The sequence below is a fragment of the Danio aesculapii genome, chromosome 15 (genome assembly GCF_903798145.1).
Source record: "Danio aesculapii chromosome 15, fDanAes4.1, whole genome shotgun sequence".
Classification (NCBI taxonomy): Eukaryota; Metazoa; Chordata; class Actinopteri; order Cypriniformes; family Danionidae; genus Danio; species Danio aesculapii.
Window position 1 is genome coordinate 47,509,714 of NC_079449.1, and position 26,507 is coordinate 47,536,220.

At 37.1% G+C, this 26,507-nt stretch overlaps 5 protein-coding genes across 5 annotated transcripts; all 5 read right to left on the minus strand.

Annotated features, from left to right (window-relative positions):
- Positions 1 to 1,824: 1,824 nt before the first annotated feature.
- On the minus strand, positions 1,825 to 2,760 carry or62c6 (odorant receptor, family 62, subfamily C, member 6). The gene has a single exon (XM_056474125.1). It carries the CDS (start codon positions 2,758 to 2,760, stop codon positions 1,825 to 1,827), a length of 936 nt encoding a protein of 311 aa, XP_056330100.1.
- Positions 2,761 to 6,748: 3,988 nt separating this feature from the next.
- On the minus strand, positions 6,749 to 7,666 carry LOC130242309 (olfactory receptor 51L1-like). The gene has a single exon (XM_056474391.1). The coding sequence runs from the start codon at positions 7,664 to 7,666 to the stop codon at positions 6,749 to 6,751; it is 918 nt and encodes a 305-aa protein (XP_056330366.1).
- A 2,037-nt stretch (positions 7,667 to 9,703) lies between these two features.
- On the minus strand, positions 9,704 to 10,621 carry LOC130242321 (olfactory receptor 4K5-like). Its single transcript, XM_056474400.1, has one exon. The coding sequence runs from the start codon at positions 10,619 to 10,621 to the stop codon at positions 9,704 to 9,706; it is 918 nt and encodes a 305-aa protein (XP_056330375.1).
- Positions 10,622 to 15,794: 5,173 nt separating this feature from the next.
- On the minus strand, positions 15,795 to 16,712 carry LOC130242118 (olfactory receptor 51L1-like). Its single transcript, XM_056474132.1, has one exon. It carries the CDS (start codon positions 16,710 to 16,712, stop codon positions 15,795 to 15,797), a length of 918 nt encoding a protein of 305 aa, XP_056330107.1.
- Positions 16,713 to 23,221: 6,509 nt separating this feature from the next.
- Positions 23,222 to 24,139, minus strand: LOC130242119 (olfactory receptor 4K5-like). The gene has a single exon (XM_056474133.1). It carries the CDS (start codon positions 24,137 to 24,139, stop codon positions 23,222 to 23,224), a length of 918 nt encoding a protein of 305 aa, XP_056330108.1.
- Between the last annotated feature and the right edge of the window lie 2,368 nt (positions 24,140 to 26,507).

Below are 26,507 nucleotides of genomic sequence, written 5' to 3' on the forward strand. Positions count from 1 at the left end.
TAGGCAGTTTGTGGTCACACAGGTGGTCAGTGGGATGAATAGGCTGCTTGTGGTCAACTATCCTTAAACTGCGAGTGGACAAATAGGTTGTGCATGGTTAAATACTTTGCCAGTAGGAGAAATAGGCAAAGACTGTTTGTGGTTGCATGTGGGACCCCTATGTCCACAAACTGAAGGTCCATTTAATAAGCTACAGTTGGGATGTCCACTATCAGCCTATTTAATGTCCACTAAATAAGCAACAAGTAGAATTTCTACAGATAGCCTATTCAAGGTCCAGTGAATCAACTACAGGCAGGATGTTCACAGATAGCCTATTTAAGGTCCACTAAATAAGCTACAGGTGGGATGTGAACATACAGACAATTTGAGGTCCATTGAACAATCTACAGATAAGATGACAACATACAATGTATTCAGTCCATTGAGTAAGCTACAGGTGGGTGGTACAGTGGTCAGTGGCTGTGTAGCCCAGCTGCAGACATTTTTACCCAGTTTTTCTAAAAAGTTAGGATTAAGGTTAGGTGGTCAGGGCATGAAAGAGCTGTCTGTGGTCACATAGGTAGTCGGGGGGACAGATTGGCTGTTCATGGACAAGTAGGTGGTCAAGGCAGGTAGTTTGTGTTCAGTAGGTGGATCTGCCTATAGATGTTTTGTGATCTTAAAGATGCTAGTTAGCACATTCAGATGAGTTTGATTAGTGTTGGAGCAAAACTCTGCAGGACACCGACCCTCCAGAACCATGTTTGCCCATCCCTAATCCAGTGTTTCCCAACCCTGTTCCTGGAGGCACACCAACAGTTCATATTTTGAATGTCTCCCTTACCTGACTAATTAACTTCAGGTTTTAGAGTCTCTTCTTATGTTCTAATTAGGTGATTCAGGTGTGTTTGATTAGGGAGAGGTTGAAAATGTGGACTGTTGGTGTGCCTTCAGGAACAGGGTTGGGAAACACTGCCCTAATCAATGGGGTAGATCTTAAGTGCTTTGTGGACCCCTGGCCATTGACACTGGCCTTAGACAGTCAAAGCCTTTTTCAGTGCCTTCCGCAATCTACCAGATATTACACATTGTTGCTCTACAAATCTAAATGAATAATTTTGATTATGTAGTTCACATGTACTGTATCAATGCACATTGCCACCATAACACAGACAATACAATATCTGAACACCCCTTTATTAAAAGATTAATATATTTCAGATCTGTATATTACATAAAGAGCATAAATAAACATTCTGAATATATAATTGATCCAAAATACAATGCTTGTGTAAATAAAGCTGTGCAATACAGAGATTTACTTTTTTCTAATGCTCTCTAATCTAATACCTAATTATTAAATTAAATTTTTTAATGCTAAAAGAATATAGTTGTCATGAAATATATACTATATATATATATATATATATATATATATATATATATATATATATATATATATATACACACGTATACACATCTGTTACACATTTAATTAAATCATTTTAAGACAGAAAACAGGAACTTTATACATTGTAGTATTCACAGATTGTAAAATATATGCTTTCTTTAGACTTTTAGTAGTATAGAAATCCTTCTAAAACATCTTTTGACTTTCTAAACTATTCACTTGGATATCTATTCATGTATCAGAGTACTACCCATTATGTAAATCATCTTTATATCTCAAAAATGTTGTTTTAGAGCTCATTTTTCAGCATAAGATCTTGTGACCTGATCAAATATTCACTAAATATTCAGTCAGATACGCTGTGTTATTCCAACACAATTATTATTTTTCCCTTTAGACTTTAACTAGCATCACAATCTTTCTAAAACTTTTCACATTTGTCTCTTGGAAAACAATCTCATAACTTCCTGGCGTACTGCTGTCAGTTTAAGTCCATAAATGAGAGGATTTAAAATGGGTGGTATGAGTAAAAATTCAAGGGCCATAAAATTTCGTAGACTTTGAGGCACATTCTTTGAGCCGTAACGACTGAAAAGTACATCAAACAAAAAAGCAGTGGTCACGTTGATCAATGAAAGTAGATGCGGTACACACGTTTGTATGAACTTGTGCCTGTCCTCTATCGACTTCCTACATTTTCTGATTAAGTACATGTATGAGAAAAACACCAATACTGCATGTGTAAAATATATAATAATGATTACAAACCCAATCACATTATTGACCGTTGTAGAAAAACAGGAAAGTTTAACAACTGACCAATTTTCACAATATAGCTTTTCAATACTAGAGCCACATAAGGTTAATCTTGATGTTAATATAACTAGAAGGCACAAGCAAGACATTGGAGGAAGCCAGCAAAACAGGATACATTTAAAAACCATGTGAGTAGTCATTACTGAATGATACTCCAGTGGTCTACATATTGCCACATACCTGTCATAAGCCATCACTGTTAGTGTTGAAAAGTCACCCAGAAGAGATGAATAAATGACAAAGATCTGTATCAGACACCCAACATAGGAAATCACTTGATCCTGGGATAATAAGTCATACATGAATTTTGGGTAGAAGCCAGCAGTGCCAAAAAGTCCATTTACACACAAACTGCATATAAACACATACATTGGCTCATGGAGCTTCTTATGTGAGATTATAGTGAAAATCACAGTTACATTACAAAAGACAATCAGAGGATAATACAGTGCAACTAAAGAAAACAAGACATATCTGTTCTCTGTAGTTTCATTCAGAGAAGAGAGTGTAAATATTAAGACGCTGGACTCATTCTTCGGTGGCGGCTGCATCTTGAAAGAAATGCGATTGCTGTGAATATTGTGTTATTGGAAATGATGAAGAAAACTAATTGAACATTGAAAGATTAACACTGATTTGTCAGTATGTAAAAGAAAGCACCAAGAAAGCAAATATAAAACCCTCAAAACTGCTTTAAATTACAATACTGTTGAAATCTTACCAAGTTCCCTCTTTGCATGCTTCCCGTTATGTTTTTCAAAGCTTGAACTTGTGCTATATATGGACACTGGTCTCATGCTAATTACACCGATAAGAGTTTAACAAGATCTCCAAAGGCTTATTTTCTCTCCATTTAAAATGACTAACAATCTACACCAGTTATTGGCCACAGAAAACTTTGCATGCATCATGCCCTCGTAGTATCCACAAAATCTAAAGTCAGTCATAAGCTGAACTATTAGACTTCAAACTACATGAACTGTAATATGTAACTTATTGTTGGACAAAATGCTTTTCTCTTTTGTTGACCGCTTTCTTGAAAACTTGCTGTACAATCCACAAGCTGTTGTGAATGCTGACAAACGAAGGACAATGCATTGAAACTGTCAAACTGAGAAGCCTGCTTTTAGACCACGATAATATATTAGTATGGTGTAGGGCCTGTTTTTATGGAAGGTAAATCCTGCCAATTTTAAATAAATCAAATAAACATTTGAAATGAAAATGAAAATCAGATTAACAATTTCATTTTAAAACACTGTTCGCAAAATATCTGCCAAAATTGAAGTCGAAATGAAATTATTTAATTTTCATTTTCATTTTCACTTTGACAACACATCGTCCCTGTCAAATTGATAATTAAAATAAAGTTTCCAATTTAAGATTTAATTTTCACTGCATTTCCACGTCAAGACTGCCAATATTAAAATGAAAAGCCAAACTGAAAAATAAAATGCAAACACAATTTTTACAAAGCATGTTATTAACGTTCACGCTATAATAGTGACAAAATTCAAATTAAAATGTAAATTTAAGCTTTCCTTTTATTGACACTTTTTCATTTCAGTTTTCATTTACGATTTCATTTTCAACGTCAACCTTTATGCAAAGCCTATGGTAATTAGTGGGAGGGGCGTATTTAAGTGACGTCGAGTGTTTCCACAGCTCGAGGGGAGAAGCCGCAAAGCCGGGTTTCGACAGCGAGAGTTACTAACGTTACTGTTTATTAAAAGGAATAAAATGGAAAAAACGGTAAGCCAGCTTTTAAGTGAAGCAGCTGCTGCATTGGAACAGCAGGAGGAATGACGCTGTACAGTTTCTCTTGCCGCTGAAGAAGCCCGCGACTCCTGAGGGACTGCTGTGGGACGAATATTTGACGGTTGTGTTTCCTGTGTCTGTCGTTCCGATTTTGAGGCATTCTTCTTGCAGAATAGTGGCCAGGTCACTACATGACGCTGGTGGATGAAAATGTTTCCTCCAAAAAACCCCAAAGTGGCTCAATATTTAGATCTGGTGACTCTGCAGGCCATGGGAGATGTTCAACTTCACTTTTATGTTCAACAGACCATTCTGTCACCAGTCTTGCTTTGTGTACTGGAGCATTATCATCCTGTTACAGGCAACACTGTTTGAACCATTTTGTCTGCAGTCACATCATCAATAAATACAAGAGAACCAGTTCCATTGGCAGCCATACATGTCCATGCCATGACATCAGCACGGGCTTTACGGTCGGGTTCCCAGATGGGGATTGCGCAAAGGGATGCAATAGGTGACCATCACCCTGCTGTGTCACCACATAGTTCCTGGATGGACCTTGTCTTCTATGGGCCTGGGTGCCTTTAGAACAAGTGTGGGCTGTGTGTATCAGGCATGCAGCTACAGGTTCATAAACCAGACCTTAGTTGCATCTCAATTGCCTGGAACTGTTGGCAGTCTTTCTCAGTCTCTGTCAGTTCTTACTGGTGCTGGAATGTAAGCACATGCTGGTTAGGATGGACAGCATGGCTGTGGTAGTATATGTCAATCGTATGGGCGGTATGCACTGTGGCCACATGTCTCAGCTAAAATTCGCTGTGCACCACTTATATCCCAGGCGAGCTCAACCGTGCAAGCTGATGCGCTCTCATAGCAGATTGTTACTGGAAGAATGGAGACTCAACTGATTTGGTGCACTTCAGAGAAGCCCAGGTCATACTGTTTGCTTCTTGTGAGACCACCCTTTGCCAGTTTCTTTTTTCCCCTGCTCTGCATGGATGCACTGGCTCTCAGCTGGCCCCTGGGCTTGACCAATATCCATTGTCCCAAGTGATCCTGCTTGCACAGCCCCTGTGCAAGGTCAGAGAGGAGGAGGAATGGATCTTGCTTGTTGTGCCTCTGTGGCCCAACTGGACCCGAGCTTCCGAATTCACACTTTTCGCAACGGCTCCTCTTTGAAGTATTCCCCCTAGAAAAAAACTTCCTTTCTCAGGAACAGGCAACCCTCTGGCAACCGTGTGGGTCTCTGAAACCCCCATGGGTGGTTTCTAGACAGAGTACGGAAAACTTAGGTGACCTGCCATCTTTGGTGGTTAACACAATCACTCAAGCTTGAGGACTCTCTGCAAGACATGCCTTGTCCTTAAGTGGCGTCTATTCACTGTGTTGTGCGCTTCTCACTGAGAGGAACCCCAGACATGCCAGATCAGTGTTATGTTTTGGTAAGTGAATCATGCCAGGAATTTGAGCTATGGGCCCAGAGTTCCTACCACCCCTTTTAAGTTAGTGAACCTGCAAGCGCTGCCTGCGGAGGCCTTTCTTCAGTGTCCTGTTCACACACTGTTCTTTGATGTGACCGTACTTAGAGCATATGCCTCTAAGCGGCTTTTTCTGTTATGGTCGGCAGAAGGAAAGTGCTGTATCAAAGCAGAGGTTGGCTCACTGGATAGTTGATGCCATCACCTTTGCTTATCTGTGCCAGGGTGTGCTGTGCTGAGATTTCCTCTAAGGCCCCCAGCACCCAACTTGGCAGAGGAGCCGGGGAGCTCCCCCAATTTACTGTCATATTTCAAAATCCCTAGGCTAGAGTTAGCTAGGTAAAAAAATATATAATATACGACCTTATAAGTAATATATATATATATATATATATATATATATATATATATATATATATATATATATATATATAATATTATATTATATAGTTATATATCAGTTGATTCTCTTCATGCATGCACATATTATTCCTTATTCCACATATGAAAGAGTCCTGTGTCAGACACAGCAGATGTTAAAGGGGAAAACTACTTTGAGTTGAGTAATGTTTTTTTATTTTTTGCGATAGCAATGCCTGATTTGTAGTTAAACACATCAAATTACGTCACATTATATTCAGCTTTGCAAAAGACATATACTCAAATTATGCTGAAAGTTCAGTGTTAAACAAAAAGCTTTCAAATGGATTTTTTTGGTCATAATTCTTATTATAGAATGGTTAATCTCTAATACATCTGACCCCAGGGTGTGTTACAACTATTCCAGATTATGGGGTGAATTGTAAGATTTCACTCATCCTGTTTGAAACTAAACTGTGCATTTTTTTTGCAAAGATAACATCTATGCCATTTAATAACAGACTAATTAACTAGTTTGAATCAAATCTTGGAAAAACTGTCTTAAAAGATCTAAAAGATATAAAATAAACTATTCCCAGTCTCCTCCATTCCAGAATTTACTGCTGACAATTCAAAAAACCTGACAAACAAATTTCTGACTTGAAGACCTTAAACATCTAGCACATACTTTAACAGTCAAAAGTTAATATAAATAAGGACAGGACAATTAAGAGCTTAAATACAATGCGTATATTTCCAATCTCATTTTTTTAAACATATTACTTTAATATGCCATAAATATTAAAAACATTTTTGACACTTCTAAATATTATATTCATATACAGCATAACAGGTATGACATTATGAAGCTTGTACTGTTTTTTCAAATTTACAGTATTAATACATTTACTTTCCTTTACAGCTAAACTAGAGTTTGTGTAATCTACCTGGTTAACTTTCCGAGGCAAATATTTTTTTTTCTTATATCTGACAGACTCAAACCATAAACAAGAGGATTGAGGATGGGGGGTATTAAAAGAAACTCCAGTGATAGAAAAATTGACAACCCTACTGACATGTTTAAATTGACAACTCGACTCAAAGTGATCTCAGATATGACAGAAACTGAGAAATTTAAAAGGACCACTATGTGTGGAACAACTGTTTGGAAAGATTTCCTCTTGAACTGTGATGAACTTCTTTGACAAATGATTAGAATTTTCACATAAGAATATATAATTAAACTTAGAGGAATGATTACAGTTGTTATCAGCACATACAAGCCCATAATATTAACAATAATGCTATTCACACACGAGAGCTTGACAACTTCATAGTTGTGGCAGTATACTTTCCACAGTTTGTTGCCACACATGTTAAGCCCTGCACTAAAAATAGCGACAACACCAATACAAAGCATTGAATATGCCCAGTTTAAAAGAAATAAAAGAGTCAGGAACCTTGGTGTAATTATGCTGTGGTATTGTAAAGGCTTACTTATTGCAACAAATCTGTCAAGTGCCATTAACATTAATATTGTATTCTCATTTGCTATGTATGAATAAATAACAAAAGATTGTAAGAAGCATGCTTCACGAGAGATTGAGTGTGTATCAGAAAGCAAGTCTATCAGAGCTCTCGGAAAAAAGCCGGCTGTTCCATACACAGAGTTAACAGACAAACAGGAAATCAGAATGTACATAGGCTGGTGCAATGTGCGGTCCCAAAATACAGTAATAAAAATGACAACATTAAATAATATGATAACACAGTACAGAATCAGTCCTGTAGTGAACAAAGCATATCTTATGTACCCAAGATTGTCAAACAACATGAAGTAAAAGTATGTCCCGTTATCCATTTTCACACAAGCAAATGATAACTTCTTTGATCTGAGGAAGAGAGCAGGCAAAGTTCAACATTTTCAAAAATCAATACTTGATCTTTAGATCATATTTTATATATTAATGATGTGTTAAGGCATACATTATTATTACTGAATCAATACAATTATAAAAACTATCATTACTGCTTCAGAATAGAATTTGAGGGAAACTAGCTCTTCCTCTGTTGCTGAAGAACTGACATACATAGTAGCATATTTATAGTATCTAACTTGTCTCAGGAGGACCCTCTCGCTTGTTTGCATTAAGAGCACAGATCTTTTACGCTTGCTTCAAAATGAACCTTTGGGAAACACATCTACCAAGTACAGTGCAGTAATTCACAAATAACATTTGTGATTCAAATAAATATTGCTTGTGTCAGTGGTGTGGTTGATCTTCTAAAGAAAGACTAGATCATAAATTGATGGCACAATTTTGAATTTAATACTTGTTAACCATTATGAAGAGAACAGACATTAGATTGCATTGGACTTACATAAATATAACAGTTTTATCTAGGCTGGTCTAAGATACTATGATAGATTTTGGCATTGTAAAAACAGTAGCCTAAAATCACATTATATTTTCATTGAGAAAGTAACGTGTTCATAAATTAAAAAATAAATAAAATAAAAAAGTTTGGTTAAGCACTCAAGAGTAAAAAAGTACTCAAGAGCGGTGAGTTATGAGTTTTATGCTGTAAAAACCTGATGCATTTATATGTCATTTGTGGATGTGTGCAAACGTAACTTTCTGTAGTGCATTTATTTATTGCTCAGCAGGCAAGGTGAGCTAATTCATGGCTGTAATACTCCTGATTAGTTGTACCACCAACCCCATGCACATTTAACCATATTTACATGTTTCAAATTCAGTATGTCTACAGATCTTGGAAGAAAAAGACCTTAACAACAAAGTAGTTTGGGTTTAGTGTTTGACCTGTCCTCTGTGGGCTCATGAAGCCTGCACACACATAGTGCGTGTGTTGCTGATGCACATTTGCACCCTTTATTCAGCATTGCAACACAGAGACACACACCAATTATGATGAAAGCTCAGTGATGAATAAAACTTTAAAACCCTTTTTTTTAGTCATAATTGTTCTTTTATCCTCTTACATCTCACCTCGGTGAAATCATAATTTTACATCACCCCAACCCCACAAATTATTAAAACTGACCCAAATTACAGGGTCAATTGTGACATTTCACTCATTCTGATTGAAAACAAACTGCAATTTTTGTTCGTGCTGCAAAGATAGCATCAATACAATTTAATAACAGACATGCGTAATGAGTTTGAATCAAATCTTGATAACACTGGCTTAAAAGATCTCAAAGATATAGAGAGAAATGTAAAACAGGTTACAACTATCCCCAGTCTCCACCTATTCCACAATTTGGGGCCGACAATGGAAAAAGCTCGATTTCTCTTCTGCTTTAACCTTGATCTGGGAACTTTTAACAATTTCTGACTTGATGACCTAAAACATCTAGCAGATATGTTAGATATGTTAAATTTAAGATAAATAAGAATGTGCCAGGCTATTTAAGACCTTTAATACAAAGAGCATCATTATAATCTCTATTTCTAAACATCGGCTACTCTGAATGTAGGTTTGAGTTTTGTAAACATAAAACTAAATGGAGAACACATTATGTTTTTATAGTAACTGATTCACTCAATTTAATTCATCTTTATTTCTATAGCGCTTTTTACAATAGTGCCAAAGCAGATATAGACAAAGAGACTAAAAAGCCATAAAAATATTTCAGACTGGAACATCCCAGCATACAATATGAGGCATTTAAGAAATCTCTTTAATATGCCTGTTAACATATTAATTCAATATGCCATACAGATAAAGGACATCAACATTTCTGATACATTTAAATATTCTACATTGAAATTCATATATACTGTAGCATGAAAGGCATGGCATTATGAAGCTTGGATTTGTTTCTCAAAACTACATTATTAATGCATTGACTTTTTTACAGCCAAACTAAAGTTCACCTGGATACATTTCTGAAGCAGATATTTTTTTTTCTTATATCTGACAGACTCAAACCATAAACAAGAGGATTGAGGATGGGGGGTATTAAAAGAAACTCCAGTGATAGAAAAATTGACAACCCTACTGACATGTTTAAATTGACAACTCGACTCAAAGTAATCTCAGATATGACAGAAACTGAGAAATTTAAAAGGACCACTATGTGTGGAACAACTGTTTGGAAAGATTTCCTCTTGAACTGTGATGAACTTCTTTGACAAATGATTAGAATTTTCACATAAGAATATATAATTAAACTTAAAGGAATGATTACAGTTGTTATCAGCACATACAAGCCCATAATATTAATAATAATGCTATTTACACACGAGAGCTTGACAACTTCATAGTTGTGGCAGTACACTTTCCACAGTTTGTTGCCACACATTTTCAGCCCTGCAGAAAAAATGGCAATAACACCAATACAAAGTATTGAATATGCCCAGTTTAAAAGAAATAAAAGAGTCAGGAACCTTGGTGTAATTATGCTGTGGTATTGTAAAGGCTTACTTATTGCAACAAATCTGTCAAATGCCATTAACATTAATATTGTATTCTCATTTGTTATATACGAGTTAATTACTATAGATTGTAAGATGCATGCTTCACGGGAGATTAAGTGTGTATCAGAAAGCAAGTCTATCAGAGCTCTCGGAAAAAAGCCGGCTGTTCCATACACAGAGTTAACAGACAAACAGGAAATCAGAATGTACATAGGCTGGTGCAATGTACGGTCCCAAAATACAGTAATGGTAATGAGAGCATTAAATAATATGATAACAAAGTACAGAATCAGTCCTGTAGTGAACAAAGCATATCTTATGTCCCCAAGATTTTCAAACAACATGAAGTAAAAGTATGTCCCGTTATCCATTTTCACACAAGCAAATGATAACTTCTTTGATCTGAGGAAGAGAGCAGGCAAAATTCAACACCTTATACAGTAAATCAATACGTCAAGCTTAAATATGATCTTTTAAGCATTAGTTCATATTTTCTATATATTTATATTGTCTTAAGGCATGCATTATTATCATTATGAATACAATTATTTAAATGATCATCTCTGCGTTATAATATAATTTGAGGGACATTACAGTAGCTCTTCTGTTTCTGAAGAACTCACTCCGATGTATACCAGCATTTTTATAGTATCTAACTTGTCTCAGGAGGCCCCTCTCACTTGTTTTGCAATACCTATGATGAAAATCAACTTGTGGAAGCTGTTTGGACAGAACTATGTTTAGGTATAGTGTGTCCACTGTCATATTGGAGTGATATAAACATTAAACATCAAAAATAAGTCTCTCTCTTTTTTAATGTACTGACGTTAAAATAGGACTCAAATCCCTGACATTTTGAGGCACACTGCAACGTGACATAGGAGTGCACTTTTCCCTGCGCACCGAATTGACTGACAGCCATGTATTAACATGTTTCCGTATTAACACGTATAATCATATCCAAAAACATGACTTGCAAAGCAACTGGGATTAAAAGATCTGTTCAACTCTCTGTGATCAGCTGCACCTCAGAAATGAGTTTTACAAGTTTAAAATGTTTTTAAAACAGAGCATTGTTGTAATAAATAAAAGACTATTTAATTCATCAACACAGCCTATTTAATTCATAGCAGGGGCGTAGCGGACATTTAAAAGTGGGGGGGACCAGCGTGATCTCACGAGAAAACGTAAGTATTTTACGCTTTGTCAGTTTAGTGGCTAATTCATACGAGTTCAGTCGTACGAAATTGTACGATTTTAAAAAGGAGGCGTGGCACCTAACCCCACCCCTAAACCCAACCGTCATTGGCGGATGAGCAAATCGTACTAAATTGTACGAATTACATCGTACGAATTTGTACGAACTAGCATCTAAATCAAAAAGTTACGAATTGCCGTGAGATTGTGTTGGGGGGATGGCTAAATGAGATCATACGTTCATATAATTATTAATCACCTGTTTCTAAATGGTCTGTCTCTAAAAGTGAGGGGGACGTAACCCCCCCGGTTACTATGCCCCTGATTCATAGTGTCAATTACATTAACCTTAAACCTTAAATCAGGTTTATTTTGTGCATTAACATAACAGATATCCATACAGCAGTGTATATTAATGTGTATCTTGTCACATTTGGCGCATATGCATCGTCTCCTGGATGCCCGCAAACGAATGATAATCTCTCCACCACCCGACCACCACCCACCACCACCCACCATCCACTTTGTGAATTGCACTGGAACAGCTTCAGCAAAGAACAGTTGAACAAATTGAGGTATTAAACCCCACTTTGTAGGAGTGAAGCCCTAAGCTATATAGTGGAGTGGTTAGGGTTTCTCACTACCATGTGGGGATTGTTGATCGAATCCAGGCTGGTACAGCTATTTTGAAATGCTTTAATATCAGTTTGAGATGCTTTGTTCGTGTATTGTTCGGTTTCAACATTGGTCTGACATCCGAATAAATACTTTGTGAATAAATATGTGTTGTTTTGGTCATAAAACAGGGCTGTTGCTAGATCAGATACAGTTGTGGACAGAAGTTAACAAGAATTATTTATATTATTCATTACATTTCCCATTTATTGTATTTTATTAACGTCTACCCTAACCCTAAACCCAACCATCACAGTGACCTATTTCTGACCCTGTCAGTCAAATGTAGATTCTCCAGGTCTCGAAACGCTTCTGAACTGATCAATGCTTTGAATCGCTTTAGTCACGTGACCAGGTGTTTGGAAACACTTTAGTCACGTGACCTGGGTGTTTCGGATCATGCTTTGGTACAGTGTTATGAAATGCTAACGCTTCAGGATCTCGACACTGTGTCGAAACGTCAGTTTCACGTCAGCTATCCCTACCCAAGCCATCCTTTAGCTGGCATTTGTGGATGTAGCTACATATTGTGGTACTTGAAAAAAGGTTTACCAAAGTAGTCCCGAGCCCATGTGGTGATATCGCTTATAGATGAATGAGGATTCTTGATCCAGTGCCACCTGAGGGATCGGAGATCACAGTGATTAAGCGTAGGCTTGCGCCCTTGTCCTATACACCATACCTGCCAACACTCCCGTTTTTCCCGGGAGTCTCCTGTGTTTCAGATCCATCTCCCACCCACCTCCCGTATTGTTCAGTCTCCTGGAAAATTCCCGGAATTCCCACCCCCCCCGCTCCTCAACTTTTTTGTACAGTCCCCATGCGCACCAAGGCGCAACCATCTTGATAGCTGCTCTTCAGTTCGCGCGCACCTTCAACCCCGCTCTTAAGTTCACAAGCAACTTCCCCCCGCTCTTCAGTTTGCGCGCAACTCCCAACTGCAACCCGCTGCCCGCCCGCCAGATCTGAATGACAGGAAAGGATGTGGAATTTCTGCCATGAAACTCTATGCGCACTCAGGTGTATAGGTCACCTAATCTGCTCCTGCGTCATTGTTTTAAGAGCGTTACATTCACTTATTTGATTAAACGCCAGTGTGCTACTTTGTTCATCTAGCCAGAGTATCAATCTCACAATATCCATCACAGTACTTCAGGAATCAATTTACCATAAAGGTACAAAAATAATTATACTTAGCCTTCCTTATAGCAACCTTAAGATTCTAATGCATACAAATAAGTTTAATTCAAATCACAAATCACTGAGATTGCATTGGAAATATCTACTGAAGACTCTCTGGACTAATTACATATGGTCAATCTTCATCAGCATCTCAACATCATCAGCCAATTATCTTGGTGATATATTATTTTTATATGTCGCTTTTGTAAGTATAACTAGTTGACTTGGGTTATTATTATATGGACTAGGTCTACCGATTCACATAAAACCTGGGGCTAAAAGTGCTTACCTGACAGGCTTTTTTGGTAACTATTCATTATTCTGGCCTTTTTTCCAGTTGGAGTTTCTTGCTTCTTTTTATAGTGATGGGAAGTTTGGATCTTTTGCAAGAACAGGATCTTTTCAGGCATTTTGTGTCAATGAACCGGTCCAAAAACCAGATCACGAGTCCTTTTGTGCTGCAGTGTGGTGGCATCATCCATGAGGATATGGTGGGGGTCCTCCCATGTTGGCACTTAATGTATCAGGAATGTATAGTCAACATAGTTTCAGTCAGTTTAGACATCACAATGATATGAGGGGTTTCTTGCAATTGGATTTTGCAACCCAGGTGAAGCATGATTCACTTACTATTTGAATTCCAGATTCTCTCATTTGAGCTCTCGGTTTGTCTGCACTGCTCCTTAATGCTGCTCCGGAGCTTTCGTGCAGTAAGAGGTTTGCGTCTTTAATAAACTATGACAGTTTGCGTTCATTAAACAGTAAGAATGAATAATAAACACATATGAAACAGTCACGTCTCGCTTTCAGTTTCGCACTCGCACACAAGCGTACCGCCCCAAAGCCCAAGTGAACCGGGCTCACCTCTTCCAACCAGGCCAGGGCCGGCCAAGTGAACCATGCCTGAGCCCAATTCAGAGTACTCACACTTCTCAAACGATCAGGGAAACGGGCCTGGGCACGGTTCGGATAGCATAGTGTGAGTACGCCCTAAGTCAAAGGTAAGTTCCACTGTCTTGGTTGCAGTGTCATCAGATAGTAGTTTTTTTATACTGTATATATATTTGTCTGATATATCTCCTGTCTCTCCTTTACCTCAATCTCTCTGCTATTACATCTAAACACTCCTTAGCTATCTCTGTATCAGTGAATGGCTTCTTTTTTTGCCTAGTACCCAGGCCGCATGGAAAGATTCATCTGTGGCTCTCTTTTCCTGTCACAGCTCTCACAAGCAACTTATTGGTTGATTCACATGAACAACTTAGCTGTTGTAGTTTTGCTGCCCTCACAACACAATCTCTCTGAAGGCCTTGTCACATCTCTAACAGTAGTAATATGCCTAGCCTTTGCTTTTACCTATATATTTTGTCTATAGAACTTGTTTTGACTGTCAGTATTTCTTGCTTGAAAGGTTTTGTGCAGTTTTGTCTCATATGAATAGAAATGAAAACAGTGAGAATTAGAAAATTAGATAATAAATTGACAACACAAGCAGATATATTGATAAATTGGGCTGACACACTGGACACAGGACAATTATTTAGCGTTTCTTCCCTGCAATTAGCCATGCCCGGCTTGCCACAGCTAAGACACGTCTCCAACCAATGCATTCTCCCTAAATGCCTGCACCAGTTAATTAAATTGTACTGCTAGTTTTCTTATACACTATTGTAGCTTGTTAGTTATACTTGTATTACTCCTAAGGTCTCTTTTGTCTTGTGCTGTTTTTTTTCTCTCACCACACCAGTAAGCCAGTAATGCCCTGAACCATCCAGCCTTGCTGACCATCATAAAAGATGCCCTCCTGCCTGAACATGCCAGCAACTCACAGCACCTCATTACCATATATATATATATATATATATATGTCAATACATGACAAGCTGAAAACCATCAGCATGGAAGCAAAGTCAGCAAAGCATTTTTATTGGCAAGAGTTTACACAAATGATCTGGTTCTTTTTAGAGTTTTAGACACTAACATCACGGATATAGGAAACTGTCAGGTTTTACAATATTGTGTGTATAGTTAATATAACAACGAGCTACATTAAATGAGGGGATGCAATTCAAATCTAGATTTGTCCACACCAAAAGCCACTAGTCTGTGAGTTTTATTATAATTAAAGTAACAATAATAATAATAATAATAATAATAATATAAATCAAGTGTCACACTTTATTTTAAGGTAAAATTATCGCTATTAACAATAAACTTAATAAACTACACATTTTCTGCTTATTAATAGTAAGGTAATAGGAAAGCAGAATTTGGGTTTAGTTATTGGGTAGAATTTGCGATGTAGTATAAGATCATACTTTATAAGTACTAATAAACAGTCGCTGTCTTAATAATAAGCAGGTAATAAGCCAGTAGTTACATGTAAGTAATATGACAATGCAGTAATATAAGTAGTCACACGAAAGACATAACTTTAATGAGAATGTGCAACATGTACTGCATCTGAAAGCAAATGAAAAACAAAAATTACTATTTCAATGTCTTTATAAGGCTGATCATTTTTTTGCGGATATCAGGCAGGTTAAATGCATAAACTAGGGGATTGAGTATGGGTGGTACAATGAGAAACTCAAGTGAAAGGAAAACTGACAGACCTATAGGAATTTGCAAATTCACAACCCGACTCAAAGTGACGTCACATGTTACAGCAATTGTGAAATTCAAAAGCACCACTATGTGTGGAATACAAGTTTGAAAAGCTTTGCCCTTAAACTGTGCCGAGCTTTTCTGACAAATGACTAGAATTTTTACATAGGATAATAGTATTAAACCTAAAGGGATGATGGTAGTTATTATTAATAAAAACAAGCCAAACGCATTATTGATTATAATGTTGTCACAAGAAAGCTTGACTACTTCATAGCTATGGCAGTATACCTTAAATAGTTTGTTACCACACATTTTCAGTTTGGTAGTTAAAAGTGCAGCAACACCAAGCAAAATCATTGGAAAAGTCAGATTCATAACTATTAAATAAGCAAGAAACCTTGGTCTAACTATGCTGTGGTAATGTAAAGGTTTACAAATTGCAGCAAATCTGTCAAACGCCATTATCATCAATATTGAGAACTCATTTGCTATATATGTGAAAATGACAAAAGACTGGAAAATGCATGCTTCACGAGAGATTGAGTGTGTTTCAGACAGCAAGTCTGTCAGAACTCTTGGGAAAAAGCCAGCTGTTCCAAATAGAGAGTTGATAGACAGGCATGAAATCAGAATGTACATAGGCTGGTGTAATGTCCTTTCCAGAAATACCGCAAGCATAATAAGGACATTAAATAATATTATAGAAAAGTACAGAATAAAACCCAAACTGAAGAGAGCATATCTTATGTACCCAAGATTTTCAAACAACATGAAGTTAAAACCGGTATAATTTTCCATTTTGCTTTAGGAACCAAGGTTTTCCATCAGTGACCTGAAGAAGAAAGTACAGAAAAATAGGCAATTAACTACAGTGTTACAAATAACAATGAGGTTACATTTGTTAAAATTTACACCATGTGATCATTTTGGAGACATCTCTGAATACATTTCTACACAAAATAACATTAGTTGATGACTTGTTCCCAAACTGAATATTACATCAACAGGCAACCTAACATTAATTTTCCACCTTACACAAATGAAAACACTTTAAAGGAGTTAAATACCATTTGTGATACATCTTGACATGACCATTGTTTCGAAATGTGAGTGAAAAGGGGTTTAGAAGAACTGTGAGTCTGCAGAACTCTAGAGTTTTTATAGGGTCATCACATTTCTCAGGAGCCTCTGGTCTTTTGCATAAAAACACAGGCACCAGTTAGATTTGACTTGAGTTATAATATATTACATATTAAATGGCATTACATGTTGCACCTCACAAGTCCTCTCTTTCTGTCAGAATTTTGAAAGAAATTAATAGTAATTTTTGGAGAAATGTTTAAAATAATTTACAGAATCTATAAGCAGGATAAAAAATCTGTTTAAATACTCATGATGGTCAGACAGTCAGTCTTTATTCATTTCCCGAAGGCAATTTGGGTGCAGCATACAAGCATATCACACATAATACACAAATGCTGATTTGATTCAGACAGGGCTGGCGCGTCCATAGAGGTGACCTGGGCGGCAGAATAGGTCCTCTCTTTCATCCACGAACCCGCCACTTTTTTGCTCCGGCTCTAGTTTCAGAAGGGCACTTGTTTGTCAGACGGCTCACCAGTCAGGTATACATCCGTGCTAAAATATCAAGGTGAAAGTCATCATAGCTTGCATAGAGTAGACCCAGCTTCCCAACCCAACTTGAGAATAGATTAACGGCTATATTAGTCTCGCGCGATAAAAGTCTTGCGTTAATGCCAATAATGGCCCACCCCTAATATATATATATATATATATATATATATATATATATATATATATATATATATATATATATATATATATATATATATATATTTATTTATTAGTTGTTCAAGCGTAAAACAAATTGAAAGGCCACTATATAACCATTAGCGCCGTCAGTAGCAACAGGCTAGCGCAGAAATTTCATTGAAAATATTGGGGTAAAATAAACTGTCATATTTTAAACACATGCAGCATGGTGGCGCGGTGGGTAGCACAATCGTCTCGCAGCAAGAAGGTTGCTGGTTCAAGGTGTTTGGGTGTATGGTCTATGGGTGTTTCCCAGTACTGGGTTGCTGCTGGAAGGGCATCCGATGTGTAAAACGTACAGAATGCTGGATAAATTGGCGGTTCATTTCGCTGTGGTGACCCCTGATAAATAAAGGGACTAAGCTGAAGGAAAATGAATGAGTTTCAGGATTCTTTCAAGACAAGAGCTTTGGAAAAGACCATTAGGACAAGTACTTTTGTCTGTGATGTACCAGCCTGATCTTACAAGAAAACGTAAGTATTTTACGTTTTGTCTGTTTAGTAGCTAATTCGTACGAATTGTACGATTTTAAAAAGGAGGCGTGGCACCTAACCCCACCCCTAAACCCAACCGTCATTGGGGGAATAGCAAATCGTACTAAATCGTACGAATTAGATCGTACGAATTCATACGAATTAGCCACTAAATCAAAAAGTTACGAATTGCCATGAGATTGTTGAATGTACTGTACCAGCTTTTAATCCAGAATGGTTTATTGTTTACAAACAAAAAGCTTGGCCATGTCAAACCATTCGGAAGATGGATGAAGGGTTTTGTTTCTGAGTATATGCCATGATTGTAAATAAAATCCAAGTTATCACTTTTCTAATCTCTACCATACTGCTACAATAGCTCTATAGATTAAATACAATAACCGTGGCTTTAGCCAGACAACACTGTAGTAACCATTATACATAAGTAGTAATTGTTGGGACTTACTGCACATACAATGTTTAAATGAATGCAGGTTCTCAATCCACACAATGTCCACAATTAATTCCTGAATGCTGTTATAGAACCACAAGATCCCAATATAAACAAAAGTGTCTGACTATTTGAATGTTGGTTAAGTCAAGCTAAAAACCTATTGTAAAATGGCTTAACATATATTCAAAAAGGCGACAACACCAAATCAAAAATGACAATTTATTCAATTAAAAAGGCTTTTTCAAAGTGTATACCGTTTCATCAGACAGTTTATCATAATAAGTCGCTCCACATTAATAAATTATACATCTTTGATTTAAAATGGCTTAAATTGATTGCATATTAATATAAAATTTGCTAATTATTCGGTTTTCAGCTATCTGTGTTTAGTACTAGCAAGCTTTAGCCACTGTTTCCTTTGTTTACTGTAAGAGCTTGTGTGCCGAACCGGAGGTTTTTCGCGCCCCCACCGCTGCAATCTCGGGTGGTTTTTTTTAATTATAGTGAAATCGCTTTTACATAAAAGAAAATCAAGACATTTAATTCATTTCTTACTCGAATACTCCCACTTGTTTCTTGAAAAACAGTCTCATAACTTGTTGAAGCACTGTTGTCAGATTTAATCCGTAAATAAGGGGGTTTAAAATGGGAGGCATGACTAGGAATTTTAGGGCCATGAAATTTCATGCAGCTTGAGGGAGATCCTTTGAGCCATAGCGACTAAACAACACATCAAACAGTAATGCTATAGCCACAATAAACAATAAAAACAGATGTGGTACACGTGTGCATAAATTTGTGCCTAACCTTAAATGACTATATGAACAGTATATCAATACTGCATGCCCAAAATATTCTATAATTACAATTAGGGGTGTCAAAATTAATTGTTTCTTTGGTGCACTCCGATGCAGACGCGGACAATTCGGTATCGGTTCAATAATAATCATTTTCTCTCCTATCTTTTCCTCTCGGCTGTATGCATTCAGGCGCAAGAATAAATTTCCTAATAAAGCGCAGGAGCGGTCGGTAACTCTGGTGTAATTTTAACTAGGGCTGGGTATCGTTCCAAAATTTTCAATACCAATACCCTGAATTCGATACCGGTTCCGAACAATACTTTTTTCGATACTTTTATTTTAGGAAATATATGTTAACAAGATTACATAACACATAATCTCAGAGAAACTTTGGTTTTATTTTTTCAGGATGTTTGTGACACTTTTCACAGCAGGCTTATCTCTAAGACCAATAAACAAAGGAACAAAAGCACAAAATGAACAAAGTGTAGTTACAATATATTAGTGCAAACAGTTTTAATAAAGTTCAAGCAGTTTTAAGTCAATCAATTTGAAGTATTTGTGAGGCTTACTGCTGCTTAAAGGTTTAGTTCACCCAAAAATTGAAATTATGAGCGCTGCGTTTCAAGTACAAAGATGCATTCTGCCTGAATGTGTCCTAAATACTTCATGAATTCATCAGTAATATCTTTTTTAAAAATCTGAAAATAGACAATTTAATTTGTCATTACTGCAGACTAGGTAGGTGGGCTTATTTTGATGCATGCCATCACTATCCATTATGACATTTCATGTTATATAGACAATAATCTTTTTTATTTACATTTTAATCTTTTAAAATGTTCATATTTAGACCTAATTTTTGCTGCTTATCATGTGTGTGAAATAAGCAACATTTAGGCTAAGCGCATTGGACCTGCCTATCACTAACACGTTCTTTAAATAATCAAATATATCTTGTGTCATTAAGTTTAGACCAGCTTTTAGTCGGTCAATGGTCTATTTTAGTTGTCTCAAAAAAAGCAATGTGCCTTAACATGCCTTTTTTAAACTTGAAGGGATGTGAATTTGGCAGGGTACAGAAAGGGTGGGAGCCATCTCCATCCCCTGTGCCAAATCCATCTGCATTTCCCTTGACTTTTACTTCCGTTCTGCTTCAATGTGCCATAGGCTCCTTCTTAAAGAACCTCCAGGCAGCCGCAGAGTGCACAGCCACGCTGCTCAAGGGGTGACTGTGTGTGCTTCGCCCTGAGACTCTCAACACAAAGCTCATGTGTGTCTTCGGCAGTGATGAAATGAGGGCACAGAGGAGGACACAGCTCAACTCTTCTTTTTGCCATAATAACAATGCTTTGCAACAATCGATTTGAGAATCAGTTTGACAATTGTATGCTTGTGAGCCTATAGTATTGGAAAAGGACAACATTCACACACAATGCTTCTTAAAGGCAGATATGTTAGAGCTAAATGATCAGCTCAGTCTTTGTTTCTTCCTGGTTCAACATCATGCATGCAGGGATCACCTATGAATTTCATTGGACTGATTTCACTTGAGCTTCAAGAAGCTTTATTAAAGCTTGAGTTTCCTTGATAGAGAACAAATAATTGCCACACTGCAAATGATTTCTATGTGCCACTACAGTGCAGTTCATGTTATGCTATATTTATTTATATTTTATTTTTGAGGACAGCTTTTAACAAGGTACTAACTGTTTTGCCAACAATCTACATATATAAGTTATATACACATCTCATTTTGATAGGAGTAACAATAATTGTACAGACTGGGAAATTATTAAATTATTATAAGACCTGATTGATAGAACCATCTTCATACAAGCATCCACATTCATAAAAAACCAGGAGCTAACATGATTTCAATCATGTGAGCAGTATCATTTCATATTCTTTACTCACTCACTATCCTTTAGCCTAATCCCTGATTTTTCAGAAGGCATCACAGCGGAATAACCCGCCACTTACTCTGGCATATGTTTATTTGAGACAGATGTCCTTCCAGCCACAACCCAGCACTGGGAAACATACACTGTCTCATTCACACACACACACACACACACACACACACACACACACACACACACACACACACACACACACACACACTACAGTCAATTTAGTTTATTCAATTCACCTATACCAGATGTCTTTGGACTACGGGGTAAACCAGAACATCCGGGGGAAACATGCAAACCCCACACAGAAATGCCTCCAGCTGGGACTCCTACTAGCAGCCTTCTTGCTGTAAGGCGATAGTGTTAGCCACTGAGAAAAATAAAATTAATAAAACTACATACTAAACATGTAGATAAAAAGCATGCTCAGACATCTATGGTGTGATAGTCCTTTAAAGGAAAAATTTGTTAATTTCTTCTTTTTTTATTTTAGAAAAAGAGGATCTTAATAAAACGAGGTAGACTAGTGGAGACTGGGGATAGTTAGAAATCAGTTAATTCTCTTCACATATACACATGATATTCATGATTCCACATATGACAATGCGTCAGCCAGAGCAAACTAAATTTGAAGGAAAGAAGTATTTTTGTTGCTTAACTTACTTGTGGGATATTTCTTACTCAATTGTGTGTCTGTGTAAATTAATGGCTATACAAATTAATGGCTATACTACTCCTGGTTAGTTATACCACCAACCCCAAGCAAATTTAAGTGTATGCTTTACATTCAGTATGTCTATAGATCTTAGAAGAAAAAGACCTTAACAACAAAATAATTTGGGTTAGGTGTTTGCCTGTGGGCTGTTGAAGTCTGCACACACATAGTGCAAAATTGTTGCTAATGCACATTATATTCAGCATTGCAGCACAGAGACACACACTGATTATGCTGAAAGCTCAGTGATGAATAAACACGCTTTAAAATCACTTTTTGGGGTTAATAATTATTATTTTACCATGTTACATCTCTTACACACCAGACTATGGGGTCAATTGCAACATTTCACTCAACTTGTTTGAAACTAAACTGCTATTTTTGTTCGAGCTGCAAAGATAGAATCACAACAATTTAGTAGCAGACACTTGTAACTAGTAAAGATATAGAGAGAAATGTAAAACAGTTTTACAACTATCCCCAGTTTCCTCCACTCCACAATTTGGGGCCGACCATAGGAAAGAGCCAGATCTCTTTTTTCCTTTAATCTTGATCTGGGAACCTTTAACAATTTCTGACTTGATGACCTGAAACATCTAGCCGATATGTTAGATATGTTAAATTTAAGATAAATAAGAATGTGCCAGGCTATTTAAGACCTTAAATACAAAGAGCATCATTATAATCTCTATTTCTAAACATCGGCTACTCTGAATGTAGGTTTGAGTTTTGTAAACATAAAACTAAATGGAGAACACATTATGTTTTTATTGTAGCTGATTCATTCAATTCAATTCATCTTTATTTCTATAGCGCTTTTTACAATAGTGCCAAAGCAGTTATAGACAAAGAGACTAAAAAGCCATAACAATATTTCAGACTGTGGAACATTCCAGCATACAATATGAGGCATTTAGGAAATCTCTTTAATATGCCTGTTAACATATTAATTCAATATGCCATACAGATAAAGGACATCAACATTTCTGATACATTTAAATATTCTACATTGAAATTCATATATACTGTAGCATGAAAGGCATGGCATTATGAAGCCTGGATTTGTTTCTCAAAACTACATTATTAATGCATTGACTTTTTTACAGCCAAACTAAAGTTCACCTGGATACATTTCTGAAGCAAATATTTTTTTTTCTTATATCTGACAGACTCAAACCATAAACAAGAGGGTTGAGGATGGGGGGTATCAAAAGAAACTCCAGTGATACAAAAATTGACAACCCTACTGACATGTTTAAATTGACAACTCGACTCAAAGTGATCTCAGATATGACAGAAACTGAGAAATTTAAAAGGACCACTATGTGTGGAACAACTGTTTGGAAAGATTTCCTCTTGAACTGTGATGAACTTCTTTGACAAATGATTAGAATTTTCACATAAGAATATATAATTAAACTTAGAGGAATGATTACAGTTGTTATCAGCACATACAAGCCCATAATATTAACAATAATGCTATTTACACACGAGAGCTTGACAACTTCATAGTTGTGGCAGTACACTTTCCACAGTTTGTTGCCACACATTTTAAGCCCTGCAGAAAAAATGGCAATAACACCAATACAAAGCATTGAATATGCCCAGTTTAAAAGAAATAAAAGAGTCAGGAACCTTGGTGTAATTATGCTGTGGTATTGTAAAGGCTTACTTATTGCAACAAATCTGTCAAGTGCCATTAACATTAATATTGCATTCTCATTTGTTATGTACGAGTTAATTACTATAGATTGTAAGATGCATGCTTCACGGGAGATTAAGTGTGTATCAGAAAGCAAGTCTATCAGAGCTCTCGGAAAAAAGCCGGCTGTTCCATACACAGAGTTAACAGACAAACAGGAAATCAGAATGTACATAGGCTGGTGCAATGTGCGGTCCCAAAATACAGTAATGGTAATGAGAGCATTAAATAATATGATAACAAAGTACAGAATCAGTCCTGTAGTGAACAAAGCATATCTTATGTCCCCAAGATTTTCAAACAGCATGAAGTAAAAGTATGTCCCGTTATCCATTTTCACACAAGCAACTGATAACTTCTTTGATCTGAGGAAGAGAGCAGGCAAAGTTCAACACCTTATACAGTAAATCAATACGTCAAGCTTAAATATGATCTTTTAAGCATTAGTTCATATTTTTTATATATTTATATTGTCTTAAGGCATGCATTATTATCATTATGAATACAATTATTTAAATGATCATCTCTGCATTATAACATAATGTGAGGGACATTACAGTAGCTCTTCTGTTTCTGAAGAACTCACTCCGATGTATACCAGCATTTTTATAGTATCTAACTTGTCTCAGGAGGCCCCTCTCACTTGTTTTGCAATACCTATGATGAAAATCAACTTGTGGAAGCTGTTTGGACAGAACTATGTTTAGGTATAGTGTGTCCACTGTCATATTGGAGTGATATTAACATTAAACGTCAAAAATAAGTCTTTTTTTTAATGTACTGACGTTAAAATAGGGTTCAAATCCCTGACATTTTGAGGCACACTGCAACGTGACATAGGAGTGCACTTTTCCCTGCGCACCGAATTGACTGACAGCCATGTATTAACATGTTTCCGTATTAACACGTATAATCATATCCAAAAAACATGACTTGCAAAGCAACTGGGATTAAAAGATCTGTTCAACTCTCTGTGATCAGCTGCACCTCAGAAATGAGTTTTACAAGTTTAAAATGTTTTTAAAACAGAGCATTGTTGTAATAAATAAAAGACTATTTAATTCATCAACACAGCCTATTTAATTCATAGCAGGGGCGTAGCGGACATTTAAAAGTGGGGGGGACCAGCGTGATCTCACGAGAAAACGTAAGTATTTTACGCTTTGTCAGTTTAGTGGCTAATTCATACGAGTTCAGTCGTACGAAATTGTACGATTTTAAAAAGGAGGCGTGGCACCTAACCCCACCCCTAAACCCAACCGTCATTGGCGGATGAGCAAATCGTACTAAATTGTACGAATTACATCGTACGAATTTGTACGAATTAGCCACTAAATCAAAAAGTTACGAATTGCCGTGAGATTGTGTTGGGGGGATGGCTAAATGAGATCATACGTTCATATAATTATTAATCACCTGTTTCTAAATGGTCTGTCTCTAAAAGTGAGGGGGACGTATCCCCCCCAGTTACTATGCCCCTGATTCATAGTGTCAATTACATTACAGCAGTGTATACTAATGTGTATCTTGTCACATTTGGCGCATATGCATCGTCTCCTGGATGCCCACAAACGAATAATAACCTCGCGTGTCTCCATCACCCGACACCCCCCCATCCGCTCTTCAAATACATCACACACCGCTCCTCCATCTTCACACACCCCCCATCAACAAACCCGCATCCCCCCTCCGCTCTTCACATATGCTGTGCAAAGCGAGGCTTCTGAAACACTGAAACAGTTGAAGCAAATGTGTCGAAGCTTCGAAACGTTTCGAAACCCCACTCTACAGTGATGCCTAGTGGTCGTTTTTATGAATTGCACTGGAACAGCTTCAGCAAAGAACAGTTGAACAAATTGAGGTATTGAACCCCACTTTGTAGGAGTGAAGCCCTAAGCTATATAGTGGAGTGATTAGGGTTCCTCACTACCATGTGGGGATTGTTGGTTCGAATCCAGGCTGGTACAGCTATTTTGAAATGCTTTAATATCAGTTTGAGATGCTTTGTTCGTGTATTGTTTTGTTTCAACATTGGTCTGACATCCGAATAAATACTTTGTGAATATATATGGCTTGTTTTGGTCCAAAAACAGGGCTGTTGCTAGATCAGATACAGTTGTGGACAGAAGTTAACAAGAATTATTTATATTATTCATTACATTTCCCATTTATTGTATTTTATTAACGTCTACCCTAACCCTAAACCCAACCATCACAGTGACCTATTTCTGACCTTGTCAGTCAAATGTCGATTCTCCAGGTCTCGAAACGCTTCTGAACTGATCAATGCTTTGAATCGCTTTAGTCACGTGACCAGGTGTTTGGAAACACTTAGACACTTGACCTGGGTGTTTCGGATCATGCTTTGGTACAGTGTTATGAAACGCTAACGCTTCAGGATCTCGACACTGTGTCGAAACGTCAGTTTCATGTCAGCTATCCCTACCCAAGCCATCCTTTAGCTGGCATTTGTGGATGTAGCTACATATTGTGGTACTTGAAAAAAGGTTTACCAAAGTAGTCCCGAGCCCATGTGGTGATATCGCTTATAGATGAATGAGGATTCTTGATGCAGTGCCACCTGAGGGATCGGAGATCACAGTGATTAAGCGTAGGGTTGCGCCCTTGTCCTATACACTATACCTGCCAACACTCCCGTTTTTCCCGGGAGTCTCCTGTGTTTCAGATCCATCTCCCACCCA

What these genes read in the sequence shown, in the direction of transcription:
- LOC130242321 (XM_056474400.1), bottom strand. Translation starts at nt 10,621, where the DNA reads ATGGATAACGGGACATACTTTTACTTCATGTTGTTTGAAAATCTTGGG.
- or62c6 (XM_056474125.1), bottom strand. Translation starts at nt 2,760, where the DNA reads ATGCAGCCGCCACCGAAGAATGAGTCCAGCGTCTTAATATTTACACTC.
- LOC130242118 (XM_056474132.1), bottom strand. Translation starts at nt 16,712, where the DNA reads ATGGAAAATTATACCGGTTTTAACTTCATGTTGTTTGAAAATCTTGGG.
- LOC130242119 (XM_056474133.1), bottom strand. Translation starts at nt 24,139, where the DNA reads ATGGATAACGGGACATACTTTTACTTCATGCTGTTTGAAAATCTTGGG.
- LOC130242309 (XM_056474391.1), bottom strand. Translation starts at nt 7,666, where the DNA reads ATGGATAACGGGACATACTTTTACTTCATGTTGTTTGACAATCTTGGG.